Here is a 20753-nt window from a genome sequence, read left to right on the forward strand (position 1 = left end):
TTTTCATGTCAATGTTGCTGTTGATTTGATTGATACTGTCTAGTTGAACGTAAGTCTTACTACTTTTTTTTATTGTTAATTTGATTGACACACTCTGGTTGAACTTAAGTCTTAGTATTTATTTTAGGGTTAAATATGTTTTTGGTCCTATAAATATGTCAACTTTTCGTTTTAGTCCCTCTAAAATTTTCCTTCAACTTTTAGTCCCTATAAAATTTTCAATCTTCACTTTTGGTCCCTCTTTTAAAGTAAACTCATATGTAGAATTCATATTTTTTAATAAAATTTTCTAGAAAAATTCAAAATATTATAAGAATCACTCCAAAAAAAATTCAGAATTTTTTAACAAAACATGAATTTAATATGAATTTTTATATTTTTTCAGTTAAAAATTCATATTTAATTTGTGTTTTGTTAAAAAAAATTAATTTTTTTGGGAATTTTTTTTAGAATATTTTACACATTTCTGCATAATTTCATTAAAAAAATACAAAAAAATAAATTAAAAATAGGGACCAAAAGTAGTGATTGAAAATTTTATAGGGACTAAAAGTCGAAAGAATATTTTAGAGGGACTAAAACGAAAAGTTGACATATTTATAGGGACTAAAAACATATTTAACCCTTTATTTTATTTTATTTTATTTGATACTCTCTATGTAACTGCTATTTTAAATTGATCGATATTGATACTCTCTGGTTGAGCTTAAGTCTTAATAAATATGCAGTATATACTTATTAAAAAGTTATTATTAGTAGAAACCTTGTTTTGATTGCTAGCTTAATTAAGGCTTTGATATGTGTTTCGTCCCTGCAATTTGGGGTCATTTAAAAATTGGTCCCTATAATCGTTAATTATGGCAAATTACCATTGCAAAATTTAATCATTTAAAATTTCGTCTCTCTCCCCACTTAATCACTGCCACGTCAGTAGTTTGATGATGTGGCAGTCTCAGTTAGCAAATAAATTGAGACTTTATTTGACGAAACACATATTAAAGCCCTTGATTAACGACATTTCAATATATACGATAAATAGATATTGCAAATTGCAATGCATGATGTGCAATATTCAGTGTGGCTTTATTTGAAATATGATAGCGGTATGTAAACTAATTTGAAGAATTTGTGCTTATTATATTGCTCATGAATCCTTGAAGAGCACATTTGCAAGTCCTAACAGGCCTTTCATCAAGAACCCTCTAAGCAAAATGTTGTGCAAGTTTCAATCTTGGCTTGAGGTCACAAAAAATCATTTTATTCAATTACATAAGTATAGAATAATGAACTGGGGGTGATTAAAGTCCTTCTTTACAAAATTTGGAGTAACAGGCACAGGCAGTATGTAAATATGGATGGTGTAACCTATGACACAATTTGTTGTTGTTGAAAACCTATAACCCGGTTTGATTATTGACATGGCGATTATCTTTTTGAACCTAAATTATTTAACTCTTTGAGTTACTATGTTATTTGGAGGATTTGGTTTGTTGCAGTTATAAAAGCACGAATTTACGATTTTAGAGACCGCTGAATCAAGATCGTGCAAATTTAAATTATCATATTAGAAGAAATATACATGAAATTCGTCAAGATCTAACCGTGTAAATTTAAAGGTTGTGCAAATGATTTTGATCCAACTCTAATGTAGTGATTGTTTTTGAACGTGGGTTTTTCTTTTCTCAAGTGAATTCATGTTCTTATTTGAACACAAATTTGACACTAAATTTCGACAACCCGTTAGAGGAAAAATACAGTTTAAATATGTTATTAATGCAGTTGGTTGTTTTTATAAACATAACACATTTCAATATATTGTAAATGAATATTACAGGGTGAAGCAACCCCTGAATCATCAACTAATCCTAATCAATTTTGAATTTTAACGTTATTAACCATAATTTAAGTGTTAAATTTTTTTATTAGCAAAGTGTTTAAATATATACTCCCTCCGTTTTAAAATGAGTGTCGTTTTAGCAAAAAAAAATTGTTTTAAAATGAATGTCACTTTCTGTTTTCAATACAATAATAACTTTTTCTTTTCAATTGTACCCTTCAATTAATACTATGTTACACTACTTCCAAAGTATTATTTTTTCTTTAATGAAAAACAAACCAATAGTTGATTAGGATAATTTGGTAAAATTGCTATGACATTTGACTACTTTATTACATTCCTTAATCTGTGTGCAATTGGCTAAAGCGATACTCATTTTGAAACGGAGTGAGTACGTTATACTCTTTGACAAATAAAAATATACATGAAATACATTAAATCGCTCGCACTCTAAAAAAAGATATTCATTAAATCACAATTTGTATTCAAATAAATTTAGAAACTCGCAGTTAACAACATTGGAAATTGTGTTGAATATAAATTTCTTCAAAAAAAATCAAGCAATTAAACTCAAATGGTTAACGAGATTTATCAATGACGAATTATTCAGAAAAACTTGAGTTCGATTCCTGAGCGAAACAATCATTTATTAGACTTTACTTACCATCCGATCGAACTCCAAATTATCAGTGTTCATTTTCTTATTGATTCAGATGATTAATACCAAAAAATTGTGTTGAGTAGATTGTTAACTAGCTATGACACTTTTTTGGATATGGATCATCTTCTCTATTCTTTCCTTCTCTCTCTTTCTTCTCTCAAATCTCACTTTCTCTCTTCATTAAAAAAGAGAAGTATAATCAAGAGAAAGAGAGAGTACAATTAAGAGAGATATAGTGTTAAAAGAGGGAATGAGAGAAAAGAGAAAAAGATTATCCAATTTGCACTTATTTGTTTTATGGGTTTTGTTAACGAGTGCCCTAAAGGCAATGGTTAAGGATGTCAAAATTAAAAAAAATTCATTAAAAACATAACTTTTTTACTTTCATAAAGTTAACACATTCAACTTTTCACCAATTTCCAATTCATCATTTCTATATTAATTTTCTTAACTAATACCCTAAGGGCACTAGTTAGTATTTCCCTTATTTTATTTTATTTTTGAGAGGAGCTATGACACAATTTAATATTCATAATCACAATATCTATGACACAATTTAATATTCATAATCACAATAACGTAACCAAATAAAATACATATTCACAATAAACCATTGATTGAACCATGTCAATTTTTTTTGGCCCCCTAAGTATCATGAAGTTGCAATTTTGACCCTCTAAGAAAATAAAATACAATTCAACCCCTTAAGTACTGCCCCTTTTGCAGTTTTGACCCAGACCAATTTTGACAAAGTCAATGCTGATGTAGACGCCACATATGTAATTTTTTTAATTATAAATAAAATAAAAAATATTAAATAAAATAAAAATAAAAAAATTACATATGTGGCGTCCACGTCAGCATTGACTTGGTTAAAATTGGTCTGGGGACAAAACTGCAAAATGGACGGTACTTAGGGGGCTGGATTGTAATTTATTTTGTTAGGAGGCTAAAATCGCAACTATTAAGCTTTTTTTTTGTCCAAAGTATGATATTACTCCCTCCGTCCCTATATCTAAACATCCATTTGACTTTATTTTTATCCTTGAATGTAAACTCCTTTTCAAATTACTAGATGCATTTATTTATTTTTTTCCTAAACATACCCCTAATTAATACTACTAATTTGTTTTGAAATATGAAAAGTAAAATTTAATACACATACAAACAAAGGACAATTTAGTAATATTAATCCATAAAATAGACACATTAATTACACTAACAACTTTTCTTAAGAAATGTGAAAAAAGCAAAGGGATTTACATATAGGATGGAGGGAGTAGTTTTTATAACTAGATTGAAGTGAACCCCGCCCAGCAACAAAATATCTCTAGTTGTGAACTGAAGATGAAGTGAGTTTGTAATTTTATCCATCCTCTCATTTCACAAACATTTTCTTCTCTCTTTCAACAATCTAAAACCAAACCCTTTTAACACACACAAAATCTAATTTGTTGTCGTAGCCAAACATGAACGTAAGAGGATACACCAAATCCAAACACCAACCATGTCTATGTCTATCTCCTCACCAGGAATACTAACTCTTACCCCCATATTCACACCCACACCCCCCTCCTCCCTTTCAATTTCTAAGAGACACTCCATTAAAATCACTGTTTCATCTTCAATTTCCTCTTCAACTCATCAAGATACATCAAATTCCTCTCCACAACAACTCAACAACAATGACAACAATAAAACCGTCACTGTTGTTAAATTCACCTATAACAGAGCATCACCTTCAATTCGATGGCCCGATTCAAAACTCACTGATATGTACCCTTCCACAGACACCCTTTTGCCTCAAAACGATGTTTTTGCCAAAAAGACTCAAACTTTGGACACCCCAGATGAAACCCACAAAGGGGAAGAACAACAAGAAGATGAAGAAGAAACACGCGAAATTAAGGGGAACCGTGGTAGCAAAATGAAGGTGAGAAGGATGAACAAATTGGCTTTGAAAAAAGAGATGAATTGGAGGGAAAGGGTGAAGTTTTTAACTGATAGGATTTTGAGTTTGAAATGTGATGAGTTTGTTGGTGATGTGTTGGAAGAACATAGAGTTTTGTTCACACCAACTGATTTTTGTTTTGTGGTGAAATCAGTTGGTCAAAGTAGTTGGCAGCGCGCACTCGAGCTTTATGAGTGTTTGAATATGCAGCAATGGTATGCACCTAATGCAAGGATGATTGCCACTATTTTAGGTGTGCTTGGAAAGGCGAATCAAGAGGGAATTGCGGTTGAGATTTTCACGAAGGCTGAGTCGGTTATAGAAGATACTGTTCAAGTATATAATGCTATGATGGGTGTTTATGCGAGGAATGGTAACTTTGAGAAGGTAAATGAGATGTTTAATTTAATGCGTGAAAGAGGGTGTGAGCCTGATATTGTTAGTTTTAATACTTTGATTAATGCGAAAGTGAAGTCTTGTGCTATGGTGTCTGGTTTAGCTATTGAGCTTTTGGATGAAGTAGGGAAGTTTGGTCTTAGACCGGATATAATAACTTATAATACTCTTATAAGTGCTTGTTCTAGAGAGTCTAATTTGAAGGAAGCAATTGGTGTTTTTAGTCACATGGAGAGTAACCGTTGTCAACCGGATCTTTGGACGTACAATGCTATGATTTCGGTTTATGGTAGATGTGGGTTTGCTTTGAAAGCTGAGCATCTTTTTGAAAAATTGAAGTCTAATGGATTTTCACCTGATGCTGTCACATATAACTCTTTGTTGTATGCTTTTTCGAAAGAAGGAAATACGGAAAAGGTAAGGGATATTTCTGAAGAAATGGTGAAAATGGGATTTGGCAAGGATGAGATGACATACAACACTATCATACACATGTATGGAAAGCATGGCCGACATGATGAGGCATTGCGGCTTTACAGAGACATGAAGTCATCTGGCAGGAACCCTGATGCGGTTACGTATACTGTTTTGATAGATTTGCTTGGGAAAGCAAGTAAGATTGAGGAAGCTTCAAAAGTGATGTCGGAAATGTTGGATGCAGGTGTTAAGCCCACTTTGCACACATACAGTGCTTTAATTTGTGCTTATGCGAAGGTTGGGAGGCGAGTAGAGGCTGAAGAGACATTTAATCGCATGCGTGAGTCAGGGATCAAAGCTGATCATCTAGCATACTCAGTTATGTTGGATTTCTTTTTGAGATCCAACGAGATTAAAAAGGCTATGGTGTTGTATCAGGAAATGATTGAAGCAGGCTTTACACCAGATACTGGTCTTTATGAGGTCATGCTACCTGCGCTTGTGAGAGAAAACATGGGGGATGTTATTGAAAGAGTTGTTCAAGATACGAAAGAACTCAGTGGTATGAATCCACATGATATTTCATCGGTTCTTGTTAAGGGGGGATGTTATGATCATGGTGCTAAAATGTTGAAAGTTGCCATCACCAATGGCTATGAATTGGATCGTGAGATTTTTTTATCCATTATGAGCTCATATAGCTCATCTGCTAGATATTCAGAAGCATGCGAACTTGTTGAATTCTTTAGAGAACACGCTCCCGATGACATTCAAATGATCACAGAAGCACTCATCATTATACTTTGCAAAGCTGGAAAGTTAGATGTAGCCTTGGAAGAATACAGAAGTAGAGGAGGACTTGGTACTTTTAGGAGCTGTACTATGTATGAATCACTTATTCAGGAATGCACGCAGAGTGAACAATTTGACATCGCTTCTCAGCTTTTCTCTGACATGAGATTCAACGGTGTTGAGCCATCTGAATGTCTGTACCAAAGTATGGTGTCTGTCTACTGTAGAATAGGCTTCCCTGAGACAGCACAGCATTTGTTGTATCATGCTGAGAAAAATGACATTATACTGGATAATGTAACTGTTCATATTATTGATATCATTGAAACGTATGGCAAATTAAAGATGTGGCAAAGTGCAGAAAGTATAGTGGAGAATCTTAGGCAAAGATGTTCCAAAATGGACAGAAAGGTCTGGAATGCTTTAATACATGCTTATGCATTCAGCGGTTGCTACGAACGAGCTAGAGCTATTTTTAATACAATGATGAGAGAAGGCCCTTCCCCGACTGTAGAATCTGTAAATGGTCTCTTACAAGCTTTAATTGTTGACGGGAGACTGAGTGAGCTTTATGTTGTAATTCAGGAGTTGCAAGACATGGACTTGAAGATAAGTAAAAGTTCTATTCTTTTGATGCTTGAAGCATTTGCTCAAGCAGGGAACTTATTTGAGGTGCAGAAAGTATACTATGGAATGAAAGCTGCTGGTTATTTTCCCACCATGCATCTTTACAGACTTATGATTGGATTGCTGTGCAGATTCAAAAGAGTAAGGGATGTAAGAGTCATGTTGAGTGAGATGGGAGAGGCAGGGTTTAAGCCCGATCTTCAAATTTTTAATTCTGTACTTAAACTATATTCAAGTATTGAAGAATTTCAAAACATGGGTGTCATCTATCAGATGATACAAGATGCTGGTCTTACACCAGACGAAGAAACTTACAATACACTTATTACAATGTACTGCAGAGACCATAGACCAGAAGAAGGTTTGTCGCTGATGCATAAAATGAAAAGTCTTGGTTTGGAACCTAAGCGAGACACATACAGAAGTATGATTGCAGCATTTAGTAAACAACAACTGTATGACCAGGCTGAGGAACTTTTTGAAGAGCTTAGATCCAATGGTTATAAACTTGATCGCTCCTTTTATCATTTAATGATGAAAATGTATAGAACTTCTGGGGATCATCAGAAAGCTGAAAATCTACTAGAAATTATGAAAGGAGCAGGGATAGAGCCCAATACTGCCACCATGCATTTGCTAATGGTTTCATATGGGAAATCCGGGCAGCCTGAAGAAGCTGACAGAGTCCTTAAAAACTTGAGAACAATGGGAGCAGTTCTGGATACCTTACCTTATAGCTCTGTAATTGACGCATATCTCAAAAAAGGAGATGTGAAAGCTGGGATTGAAAAGCTCACAGAGATGAAGGAAGCAGCCATAGAACCAGACCATCGAATATGGACATGCTTTATCAGAGCTGCAAGCTTGTCTGATGAAGTAAATGACGCCATCAACCTTTTAAATGCACTCCAAGGCGTTGGATTTGATCTCCCAATTAGGTATGTTAGTTTTTTTTATGCAAAACGATTAGTTTTTTGTTAAGTTGTTGAGAGGAAGCAAAATATTTTTGGTCCGTCATATTTCTCTAGTTAATTTATTAGACTAATTGTTATATAGGCTTCTAAGAGAAAAATCTGAGTCGCTGGTTTCTGAGGTTGACCAATGTCTGGGGAAACTAGAACACGTGGAAGATAACGCAGCTTTTAACTTTGTTAATGCTTTGGTGGATCTCTTGTGGGCATTTGAACTCCGAGCTACTGCATCATGGGTTTTCCAATTAGCAATCAAAAGAAGCATTTATCGCCATGATATATTTAGGTAAGCATTATAGCTTCTTCTTCGTAGTTCTTAACAGAGATATACTTTTATTGAAGTTGTAAACTACTGCTGAGACACAATTTATACTACTTTGGTCTTGAACTATGGTTTATCTCTTTCATTTGTTATTCTACCATTATAGAGCATCTGAGCTCATCTTTTTACCATTTAATAATACACATATTTCCTCTTAGATTTCACGGATTCTATCAGCCTCGGTTAGCTTACTTATTACTTGTATCTATCAATTGCAGAGTTGCTCAGAAGGACTGGGGTGCCGATTTTAGAAAGCTATCTGCTGGCTCAGCTCTTGTTGGTCTTACATTGTGGCTTGACCATATGCAGGTAAATTCTCTTTCCCTTTGTCTATCAATTATTGCTTCTAACTTCTAACGTCCAAGGGTTATGACTATACATGCTCATAAATATGTTATTTTCATGGTGATAACACGTCAAATTCTGAGTTTTTGCATGAGCCTAGCTTTCACCTAAGCTTCATTATTTAATTTGCTCCAGCCTGTCTACGTTCGACCTTAACATTTGGACTTCAATGTCATGGCAGGATGCCTCATTGCAGGGCTATCCAGAATCACCGAAATCAGTTGTACTTATAACAGGAACAGCAGAATATAACATGGTATCGCTTGATAGCACATTAAAGGCATTCCTTTGGGAAATGGGATCGCCTTTTCTTCCTTGTAAGACACGGCACGGCGTCCTTGTAGCTAAGGCTCACTCCCTCAGGATGTGGCTAAAAGACTCCTCATTTTGCTTAGATCTTGAGTTAAAAGATTCCCCAAATCTTCCCGAATTAAACTCAATGCAGCTTATCAATGGATGCTTTATAAGGCGTGGCCTTGTTCCGGCGTTCAATGAAATTACTGAGAAACTAAAAGTTGTGAGTCCCAAGAAATTTTCCAGACTGGCTTTATTGCCTGATGATAAGAGAAGTAAAGTCATGCAAGCTGATGTCGATGGAAGGAAAGAGAAATTGGAAAAACTAAAAAAGTCTGACCCTCGACTGCTGAGGAAGATTAAGAAGATTAGGAAGAAGAAATTTATTCGGGAAGCTATGTTGTACCAAGGAAATGCAATTGGGATACAAAGGACTTTCAAACCAATTGCTGCAAATCAATCGATAGAAAGCATTAGAAACGACAACGAGTAATGTAAGGTTGTCTGCAATCTCGCCCTTAATGTGCTATAGCAGAAGCTTTCCTGAAGCATGCTATAACAAAAGCTCTTTAGCACCAACTTGACCTTTTGGGTGCAAAACAAGCAATGTAAAGCCAAATATTGTAAGCTTATATTGTACAGGACTACAGATACCAATCTGACATTCTGCCTGTAATTAACTGGAATTGTTAACATAAAACTGTTCTAACCAGTATTTCCAGCTCCTGTCTTTTTTAAACCATTACGAAGTTGTTCATCGCAATTTTGCCGCCTGTAAAACTGTTCTAACCAGTATTTCCAGCTCCTGTCTTTTTTAAACCATTACGAAGTTGTTCATCGCAATTTTGCCGCCTGTATTTAGTTTATAAATCAGAAGAGTTGATTCCTTACTTTAGGTTTGTGAATGAAATCATCTACATTTTACAATAATTAGCACAATTGTTGCTTCTTTCTTTTTCATGTATGCAAGTATGAAAAGTTTCATTCATAGTCATTTGTTTTTGTTGAGAAGCACTTTCATTTTTACTCCTTTTTTTTTGCTGTTGAGGAACATTCTATTCATTTTTGAAGACAATATAAACAAGAGAAACAACTAGCTGGATGAAGAAAAAAAAATTAACAAGGAGAGCGAGGGACAAATATTTTCATGTTAATCATTTTTGACAAATAACTGAGTGTTTTGTTTAGTTCTTGGATGTTGATTTCATTGGAGTGTGTCACCTCTATGTGTCCAACTATTGTGTCTCTTCAATTAAAAATGAATCAATTCCAGAATCAATACAATTTTCACCTTTATAAGTGGTCCCTCTATGAGAATAAAACACATTAATTTTCTCTTGTTTTTGTTGAACCAACATCAATCGAGTCATCGTCTAAACCGTAGAGATCAGTAATATTGTTTTTTAGTACATTCTCATGTATTGGACTTTATTTGTAGAAGCATCCTTCACTAGAAAAACAAGTTTAACTATTTTATTTCTTATTTAGTCCCCATATTATTTTTTTCAATTATTTGTTCATGAAAAAAAAAGTGTGTTTTTAGTCAAACTATTTTGTTAAATGTAAAGAAGAAAATAAATAAAATTTTATAGAATTAAAATAAAAGGTACCCAAAAAATAAAAAGGTATCTTTTTCATAAAAATAAGAAAGATATTTGACCTTATATTGTATATTTTATTGGTGAAGTATAAAGTGAATAAATGAGAAATTCGAGAATAGAACTCCAACTTCTACATATATGACTTCATAAATAATTTTTTTTTGAAAGATTAGTTTGTAATAATATAGTAATATTTTTTGTCCTCGTGAGCTTAACTTAGTTGGTAGGGACAATGCATAATATATGCAAGGTCTGGGGTTCAAACCCCGCCACCAACAAAAAAATAGTAATATTTTTGAAAATTGGACTTGTTTGAAAATATTGACAACACAATACGGGGGTGAGGGAGTTAGAGAGTAATAATGAAATGGTCAAATACCATTTTGGTACTTTTAGTTTGACAGAATTATCAAGTTAGTCCTTTAAGTTTCAAAAGTTTCAAATAAGTGCTTTAGTTAATAAACTATTTCAATGTTACCCTTGCTGCCAGTCTCGTTTAATTCATGTTGATGTAGCCGTTAAGTTGTTTACTTGGATCAAAATTCTGCCTTTTAAAAGCTCGAGGGTGTCAAAACTCTACGTTTAATGGTCACAAATGATAATTTATAGTGCTAGAAAGACAACTATTTACAACAACAAATGTCTTTCTACCACTATTAAACGACATTTATAGTGCTAGAATGATCATTTGTGACGATTAAACGTAATGTTTTGACACCCTGGGGCTTTTAAAAGGCAGATTTTGATTCAAGTCAACAATTTGACGGCTACATCACCATCAGTTAATTATTAAGTATTAACTGATAGCAGGGGTAACGGTGAAATAGTTTATCAACTAAAATGACTTATTTAAAACTTTTGAAACTTAAAGGATTAACTTGAGAATTCTGTCAAATTAAAAGCACTTAATTGAAATTTTCTAAACTTAAAGGACTAACTTGAGAATTTTGTCAAACTGGACTAAAGGACCAAACATAGTCTTTGGCCTAATGAAATTAAGGATTCATTCTCACACTCCAAAAACAAAACAAAAAAACTGATATTTTCTGCGGACTATAGGATAAACTAATCTCATCTCTTACCATCTTAGTCAAACACTATTTGGTATAAGAATATTTTGTTAAACCTATACTTTACAAACCTGGCACAAAATTGAAAATTGCAAGCCAGTAGATAAAAAAGTTCCATTTTATTTTATCTAAATAAAAAAGTAGTCTACTTTTTTATTCGGTCAAAAAACAAAGTTTACTTTTTTTGTTGAGAAAAAATATTTTCTTTTCGGGAAGCAAAAAGTTCATTTAAAAAATTAAAACATAAGTTTCTTACCGAGTAAGACAAAGTTAAAATCATTTTAGGAAGGAAAAAATATTCTTGGTCAAAAAAGTAGTTTACTATTTTATTTGGTAAAAAAAAAATTACTTTTTTTATCGAGAAAAAATATTTTCTTTACGGGAAGCAAAAAGTTCACTTAAAAAATTAAAACATAAGTTATGATATTCATTTCATATCATAAGTTAAAATCATTTTAGGAAGGAAAAAAAATATTCTTGCTCAATATTAATAGGTGCGAATGTGCGATATCCTTCCTCATATCCTTTCAAATTTTCAATCTTAGCTATTATAATTAGACAAATTCTATGGTACACCCAAAAATTTGGGTGTATTGGTACACCAAATCAATAAATTAATAGTTAAATGTGTTATTTTTTGAAGAGAAAAATTGTTTTCTATCACCTATAATTATAATAATTAAATCATATTTACCAAAAACGTCGAAGAAATAAAATTTAATTTTTCTGAATTTTTTGTACTCATAATAGAGAATTTTGATTATTTTTTACAATAAAATATAAAAAAATTAGTATAATTTTTATAAACAAAGAAATGATGTTTTTTGTTATAAAATGACATTTTCTAAAATATAAATATCAACAAATAGCTCTTTATTCCATAAAAATAATAGCTAAATGTTTATTAATTCGTGTCTCTATATATAGAGCGAAATTAATAGTAATAAAAAACATATTTCTAAAATATATATTTAAAGTATAAAACAAATCCTAAAAAAAATTCTAAATAGAAATATATATTATAAATCTCAATGTTATAAATCTCAATCTTCAAAAAATATTTTTAAGCATTTTATTCTCAAAAATAATATGCATGAGACATCTCTTCTTCTTTTTTCTTGTCAAAAAAAAAATCTCTTCTTCTTTTTTTGACAAAAGCATGAGATATCTCTTTTACTTTTGTAATACAAAACATATTTCTAAAACATGTATTTAAATTAATAAAACAAATCCTAAAAATATTCTAAATAGAAATATATATTATAAATCTTCAAAAAAGATTTTAATCATTTTATTCTCTAAAAAAATATTTTTTTTGTTGAGATAATCTCTCTTTTACTTATTCATGAAGATATTTGCATTAACTCAACTATTTTCTAAAAAAAATAACTCTTCTTATAAGCTTCTCTTTTCCACAAATCATAAAATCACAACCCTTCCTATAAGCTTCTTTTTCCACACAAAAAAAAAAAATTGTGAACATGAAAGAGCTCGAACATGATCCATCTTTAAACTCTAATTTCAACAAGCCTGTTGATTTTGTGAAACTATCTAAAGAGGATTCGATTCACATGTCCGAGGTGTCCGAGCACAAACCTTTTAGCACTTTGCAAGTTGGTTCATCATCTCGTTTTCCAAATAACAACAATAAAGGGAAAGATGAGAACAAGAATGAGGAGACAAAAATGGATTCAAGGACTTTTTCATGCTTATTTTGCAAGGGAAAATTTTCTACTTCGCAGGCGTTAGGTGGACACCAAAACGCACATAAGGCCGAACGTGCATTACAAAAGCAACTTAAACAAAGGTATGAATTAGGTTTAGGGCTGCCTCTTCTTAACCCTTATTTTAGCTACCCAAACACTTTTTTTACACCCCCTAATTATGGGGCACTCGGTGTTAGAATGGAATCTATGATTCAAAAACCATCTTATATTAACCCTAGGATTACTTCATATGGTTTTGGCCTTTTTGATAATAGTAATAGTGATTTGCATTTGAAAGATATATTAAATCTTTCTCTTGTTAGTTTGAGAAACATGGAGAATAGTAATAGTAATCGTGGGGTGGGGTGGGAATTTTAGGATTTGGTGGTGCAACTACTTCAAGGATTGAAGATGGCACACATAGCAGAATTAGTGGCCCTTTAGGGTATGGTAATGGTGCTTTATGTTTGGAAGATATATTAAACCCTTCACTTGTTAGTTTGAGAAATATGGAGGGTAGCAATAGTAATAATGGGACTGGAATTCTAGGGTTTGGTGGTGCAACTGCTTCAAGGATTGAAGATGGTACGAATAACAAGATTGGTGCTATTACAAAATTTGGAGATTCTTCTACAAATGTTGCTACAAGTTCAAGCACAATCATAAACAATAAAAATAGTGAGGATCCTACTACTACCAAGGGTAGTATTGATCTGTCTAAGTTTAAGGAAGAAGAATCCTCCAATTATGATTCGTGTGGGCTTGATTTATCACTTAGGCTTTAAATTCAGTTTTTATATTTTGTTTTCATGTCAATGTGCTGTTGATTTGATTTCTACTCTCTAGTTTTTGTTTTTGAGAGGATTGCTACTCTCTAGTTGAATTTATGTTTTGGTATTTATTTAATTGTTGTTGTTAAATTATTATATATATTTAGAAAAGCAATTATTAGAACTTATCTTGTTTTGATTGCTTTGATGAAGTTATTTTAATATCTATGATAAATGCATATTGCAATACATCATCATCATGCTCGAGACTCGGATTTATTTCCAATGCCAGTTTTACACAAACATCTTCCATGTCTTGTTTATCAACTTGGTGGATATATAGAAGGTAAACATGGAAAGGAGTTCTTGGCATAAGAAGTAAGACCTAATGGGGAAATTCGACTGACCGTGTTATTTTTCTTTTATTTATTTATCAATAAAAATCAAACTTGATACCTTGAAATTTACGACACTTACACACCTTGCGCGCCGACTATTTTCTTATCAATACCATAAAATTTACAACTCTTAGACCCTCTACATCAACGATTTGTGCTTAATAAAGTTGTAACTTGTCATGTTATTTGTAGCAACAGTAGTGCTATTTCGCAAAAAACTTATAGCAAGCAATTTCACGAAGTTGTTGCATGCTTAGAACTCCTTTGGCAGTTGGATAGAAAATAAGAGGGTCCACTAAAGATACAGTTACATAGTACAACTCAATCGTGATGCATTTGGGAGGAAATGTTTCGCTATAAAAAGCATTTCCCTTGTAGTAATATTCACAAATTTAATAAAATGTTGCTTATTCAAGGAGTGTTAAAAAACAGATGAAGATGTGTTTTAGCATCGTAAGATTACGCAACATTATTTCAAGATGAGGATATCGATTTCTGAAAGCATAAAAGTAAAAAGTACTTTTTAAGGCTTTTGTAAAAACAAAAGAGTTTACGCCACCTATGATATAAATAAATCTCTAGAAACTGCAACATGATTTTAACAAGAAAGCTTTTAAGTTATGAAGAGCAAGTTACATTAATGAAATAGACAACAAACTAGGATTCAGATCAGGGCAAAGGCTTTCTAGAATGCAGAGGATATTTCTTCGCGCAGCACGTTCCTTTTATTTAGATTTTGTTTTTCAATTGTCCTTTTATTCAATTAATTTAGATTTTGTTTTTCAATTGTCCTTTTATTCAATAGATAAAGTTGTAAGTTATTTCATAAAGAACAAAAGAAATAACTATTTAAACAGCGGAAACTTAAATTAGGATCAAGGCATACCTCCAGCCATTGCTCCTGCTTGAAGAAGTTGAGGCTCTTCTAAACCTTCCACAATCTCACTTTGATGGTGTAAGTCTTCTGAATAGAGATGTTAGACTTAGGGAACCAAAACAAATGAAGTGCACTCCTTTATATAACTTCTGCCATCAAGAAGTTACTGAACGTGCAAAATAAAACTGCTCCCACTCACTCATAATGGGCAGTTACTGAATTTAAGGGAAAGAATAAAGATCATTTTATGATTAATGGATAATTACCACTATGTGCACTTAGTGGGTAATTACCACTTATTTATTTAAATAAATAAATAACTTAATTAGGGAAAAATCCAACATTCTCCCACTTGGTCGACATATTCTTTCACTTACAATAATAAGAAACAAAACCACACGAATCATAGTGACAGGTCCTCTTTAATTGAGTATTATCTTCTATGTATCACAATGTATTATGTCTCTAACCAAATCATATAACTTAATGAATAAACTCATATCATTTATGTTTATTCTGGTTCCAAACTTAATTGATATTTCTCAAAATCAAATGTATACACTTTAGAGATCAAATATGAGAAAATATCATACATAGAGTTTCATAAAACTTAAATCGTTCTTACAACGAAAATCAGATATTGGAACCAAGTCCCATACTTTCTACATGATCCTTAAATTTTGACAGTGGCATGCCTTTAGTCAACAGATCAGCAATCATCAATTCAGTGCTAATATGCTCAATAACAATTGTTTGATCTTTAACGCGTTCTCTTATGGCTAAGTACTTATTGTCGATATGCTTACTTCGACTTCCACTTTTATTATTCTTAGCCATAAAAACAGCAGCTGAATTGTCACAATACATCTTTAGTGGTCTAGAAATTGAATCCACAATTTTCAACCCAGAAATGAAACTCTTCATCCATACATCATGTGATGTAGCCTCAAAACAAGATACGAACTCAGCTTCCATTGTGGAAGTGGCGATCAAGGTTTGCTTTGCGCTTTTCCAAGAAACAGCCCTGCCGGCTAACATGAAAAATGTAACCGGATGTTGATTTTCTTGAATCAACGCAACCAGCAAAGTCTGAATCAGAGTAACCTTTGACCTCTAAATCTTCAGTTCGCCTGTACATAAGCATGTAGTCTTTGGTTCCTTTAAGGTGCCTCATCACTTTCTTTGCAGCTTTCCAGTGTTCCATACCTGGATTACTCTGATATCTGCCTAAAATTCCAATAGCAAATGCAATGTCAGGCCGTGTGCAAACCTGAGCATACATTAGGCTTCCAACAGCTGAAGCATATGGAATATTAAGCATTTGTTCCCTTTCAAAGTCGTTCTTCGGGCATTGTTCCAAATGGAACCTATCACCCTTCACAATAGGTGCTACACTTGGTGAACAATCTTTCATCTGAAACCTCTCTAAGACCTTATTGATATATGCCTCTTGTGACAAGCCCAGAATTCTATGAACTCTGTCTCTTTGAATCTTAATGCCAATGACATAAGAAGTGTCACCCATATGCTTCATATCAAAACTCTTAGAGAGAAATTGTTTCACCTCAAAAAGCAAACCTTTATCATTGGTAGCAAGTAAAATATCATCCACATACAAAATAAGGAAACAAATTTTACTCCCACTGACCTTCTGGTATATACATTGATCCATAATGTTCTCTACAAATCCAAAGGAAGAGATGACATCATGAAATTTTAAATACCATTGACGGGAAGCTTGTTTGAGTCCATAAATGGATTTCTTAAGCTTGCATACCAAATGCTCATCACCACTAGAAGAAAATCCTTCTGGTTGTTTCATGTAAACCTCTTCTTCTAGATTTCCATTCAAAAATGCAGTTTTCACATCCATTTGATGTAGTTCTAAGTCAAAATAAGCAACTAATGCTAAGATGATGCGAAGAGAATCCTTCTTAGATACAGGGGAAAAAATCTCCTTGTAATCTATTCCTTCCTTTTGAGTGAATCCTTTGGCAACGAGTCTAGCTTTATATCTCTCAATGTTGCCTAATGAGTCTTTCTTTGTCTTAAAGACCCATTTACAACCAATGGCTTTTAAACCATTAGGCAACTCGACAAGATCCCAGACTCCATTAGATGTCATTGAATTCATCTCATCTATCATAGCATCATACCATAAATTTGACTCTCTAGAACTCATGGCTTGTGAAAACGTTTCAGGATCATTTTCAGCACCAATATTATAGTCCAATTCTTGTAAATATACGACATAGTTACTAGTTATAGCTGACCTTCTTTCTCTAGTAGATTTCCTTAATGTTGGTTCAACATTTTCCGGAGGATCATGTTGCTCAACTATTTGTTCAAAAATTCCTGGAAATTCTTGAACATCTTTATTTACTAGATTATTATCGGCCGCTTGTGGAACTTCAATGACTGATTGTCTAATACCCATTTGATCTTGAGGGGTACTCTGAATGACAATCAATCTGTCACTTGAAGTGGAAATTTCAACATCAATTTGACTTTTATCAGTACCAGTGTCCTGAAATTGATTGCTCCCACTAATCAAGTCATTTTCAAGAAACTTTGCATTTCTTGATTCCACAATCCTAGTGCTATGAGATGGACAATAGAACATATACCCTTTAGAATTTTCGGCATATCCAATGAAATACCCACTTATAATTCTAGGGTCTAGTTTCTTTTCTTGTGGATTGTAAACTTTTGCTTCAGACGGGCATCCCCAAACGCGTATATGACGCAAACTCAGTTTCCAACCTTTAAATAATTCAAACGGTGTCTTTGGGACAGCCTTGGTTGGAACACGATTCAATATATACACTGTCGTTTTAAGAGCTTCAGTCCACAAGGACTTTGGAAGTCTGGAGTTGCTACGCATACTCCTAACCATGTCCATTAAAGTTCGGTTTATTCTTTCTGACACCCCATTCTGGTCCGGAGAACCAGGCATGGTATATTGGGCAACTATCCCATTATCTTGAAGAAACTTCGCAAATGGACCCATGGCTTGTCCATCCTCAGTATATCTACCATAATATTCTCCACCTCTATCAGTTCTCACGATCTTAATTTGCTTTTCGCATTGCTTTTCTACTTCAGCCTTAAAAACTTTAAAGGCATCCAATGCTTCATACTTATTATGAAGCAGGTAGACATGCATATATCGTGAGTAATCATCAATGAAAGAGATAAAGTATTTCGGACCTGGTATGTCCATATCTGGACAACATATATCTGAATGTATGATTTCTAATAATTCAGAACTCCTCTTTGCACCTTTCTTATACTTGTTTGTCTGCTTTCCCTTAATGCAGTTTACACAAGTTTCAAAATCAGTGAAATCTAAAGTACCAAGTACTCCATCATCCACTAGTCTTTTGATTCTCTGAATGGAGATATGACCTAATCTCCGGTGCCACAAAATAGAGGATTCCTCATTTATAACACAACGTTTAGTTCCAACGTGAACATGCATAACATTATTAGTGGCATTATTTTGCAAATTAATTGAGAAAAGACCATCAGATAATACACCATTTCCAACAAAATTAGATTTATAAAACAAATTGAAAGATGTTTCATAAAAATTGAAAGAGTATCCCAAAGGTACAAGTCTTGAAATGGAAATTAAATTTCTAGAAAAACTAGGAACATAAAAGGTCTTTTCCAAACTTAAAACAAAGCCACTACTTAAAACTAAATTACATGTTCCAACAGCCTCCACATGAGAACGCATCTTGCTTCCTGAATAGATGCCTTGCTCACTTGGAAGTGGTTTCTGTAACACCCCGTTCTCCCAACAACGTAATATTAATTATTATAATCAGAGTAATCACACAACGGAGTGTCACACTACTTTTCAAAAATTCATAAATAGAAAATATCTATTTATTTAAGGCCAACATAAAGAATCTTAATAAACTGCAGCGGAATAATTCTTTAAAAATATAAGTTCAACCAAAATTCAACATCAATGAAAATCTTGGCACAAAGGCCCCAACATGATTCAACTTTATTTTCAACAACGATAAACTCGAATAGCAAGTCTTTTCCAAAATATGTGATACATAAAAGAAATGAGAAGACATTCGCAACGATTTCCCCATCCTAGTATGTATCAGAGCCCTAGACACTTGAGCCGACCAAACCTACAAGTCATCAGTACCTGCACATTACCCACGGTCGAGGCAACATATACGCAGAAGGGGTGAGAAACTTATCCAATAATAATAATATATAATTCATCAAATTAATGAAAACAACAAAGCATATCACAACAGGCATCATTAATAATGTATTTAAATAAACACATAGGCAACGACATAATTATTTTCAGCAACAAGGTACAGCAACAACAACAACAACAACGTTATCCACAACGACACCGACAACTCGACAATGCGACAACGACAACAACTCGACAATGCTACAACGACAACAACAACCCAACAATGCTACGACAACAACAACTAATGCATCATGCAGGTGGTACCAATCTACGCGCGTTGAATGCTAAGCATTCCAGGGCATAAGCCCCCAACGATTTGGATGGTTAAAGCATCCCAGGGCATAAGCCCCCAACAGGTGAATGATAAACATTCCAGGGCATAAGCCCCCAACGGGTTGAATGATGAACATTCCAGGGCATAAGCCCCCAACAGATGTGAGTATGCAAATGGACTCAACTTGTGTATATCAACATACAACTTCAACAACGACTACAACAACAACATATGTGCCTAAAACAATTATGACACACTCCCCAACTTTGACATCAGATGATACAACGACATCAACAACGGAAATCAACAACATAGCATATATATATATATATATATAAATCAATTACATTCATCTCAGAATCTAAAACATCCCCCCAAAAGCAATTAAGTTTTGATCAATAGAACATAATTCAAATATCCATAAAACACCTCAACTAAATCCCTAACACTTAAGTTTGAAGTTGGAAAACCAACCATAAGTTTTTGGACTAACTTGGGATTAGTTATGCTAAGTTTTCTTAAATTTTGCTAAAGACCCACTTGGACTATTTTTATCATAACTCAAAATCTACAAATCTTTTCCACTCCAAACCAAGGCCATTTTAAAGCTAACTTAATTATCTACAACTTTCATGTTTACACCGAAAGCTAATTCAAAACAGAAACGGGTGAAAAAGACGCAAGAACACGAAACAGGGGAATGCTGTCACTGTTACATCGTACTACGATGGAATGCATCGTACTACGATGGGATACACTGAAAAATTCTTGTTTGCTGCTGGAAAAATCGTAGTACGATTTCCCAGCATCGTACTACGATGGGACATGAACAGATTTACGAGAACAGACCAGTTTTCACTCCAAAACCCAATTTTTGATCCCCTAATCACCCAAAATGATTTAGAACAATGTTTATAGGTTCCATATACAACCTAGCAACCAAAACAACATAGAAACATGCAATTCAACAACAAGTTTCATCATAATTCATCATCTAACATAACTTCTCAAACCCTAAAAACCAAGAACAACAAATTCATCAATTTTCAAATTATATACCATGATTATTGAAAGGAATCCCACCCTTACCTTATCTCAGCAAATTCTACAGCAAAAACGATTGGATTCTCTCTTCCTAGCTCTTCTCCTAGCTTTCTCTTGGTTCTTCTCCTTTTTCTCTCCAAAAACCAGTTTTTCTATTGTTTGTACG

General features: G+C 33.4%; 1 protein-coding gene, 1 long non-coding RNA gene and 1 pseudogene across 2 annotated transcripts; 2 read left to right on the forward strand and 1 right to left on the reverse strand.

Moving 5' to 3' along the window:
- Nucleotides 1-3792: 3792 nt before the first annotated feature.
- EMB1270 (Pentatricopeptide repeat (PPR) superfamily protein) lies at nucleotides 3793-9334 on the forward strand. The gene is made up of 4 exons (XM_085712339.1): nucleotides 3793-7619; nucleotides 7738-7938; nucleotides 8193-8283; nucleotides 8501-9334. The coding sequence occupies exons 1-4, from the start codon at nucleotides 4006-4008 to the stop codon at nucleotides 9104-9106; spliced, it is 4512 nt and encodes a 1503-aa protein (XP_085568465.1). The 5' UTR covers nucleotides 3793-4005; the 3' UTR covers nucleotides 9107-9334.
- Nucleotides 9335-12765: 3431 nt separating this feature from the next.
- LOC146919085 (uncharacterized) lies at nucleotides 12766-13852 on the forward strand (annotated as a pseudogene).
- A 5152-nt stretch (nucleotides 13853-19004) lies between these two features.
- On the reverse strand, nucleotides 19005-20753 carry LOC146919086 (uncharacterized). The gene is made up of 2 exons (XR_015010657.1): nucleotides 20633-20753; nucleotides 19005-19206 (listed from the first exon to the last, which is right to left on the reverse strand). It is a non-coding gene; the product is annotated as an uncharacterized LOC146919086 (long non-coding RNA).

This window comes from Medicago sativa, chromosome 5, assembly GCF_051527215.1.
Source record: "Medicago sativa cultivar Bolivia chromosome 5, Bolivia_mono, whole genome shotgun sequence".
Lineage (NCBI taxonomy): Eukaryota > Viridiplantae > Streptophyta > Magnoliopsida > Fabales > Fabaceae > Medicago > Medicago sativa.

What these genes read in the sequence shown, in the direction of transcription:
- EMB1270 (XM_085712339.1), top strand. Translation starts at nt 4,006, where the DNA reads ATGTCTATGTCTATCTCCTCACCAGGAATACTAACTCTTACCCCCATA. An exon ending in TATCGCCATGATATATTTAG is followed by an intron (nt 7,939 to 8,192) that starts GTAAGCATTATA and finishes TATCAATTGCAG; the next exon opens with AGTTGCTCAGAAGGACTGGG. An exon ending in TGTGGCTTGACCATATGCAG is followed by an intron (nt 8,284 to 8,500) that starts GTAAATTCTCTT and finishes ATGTCATGGCAG; the next exon opens with GATGCCTCATTGCAGGGCTA.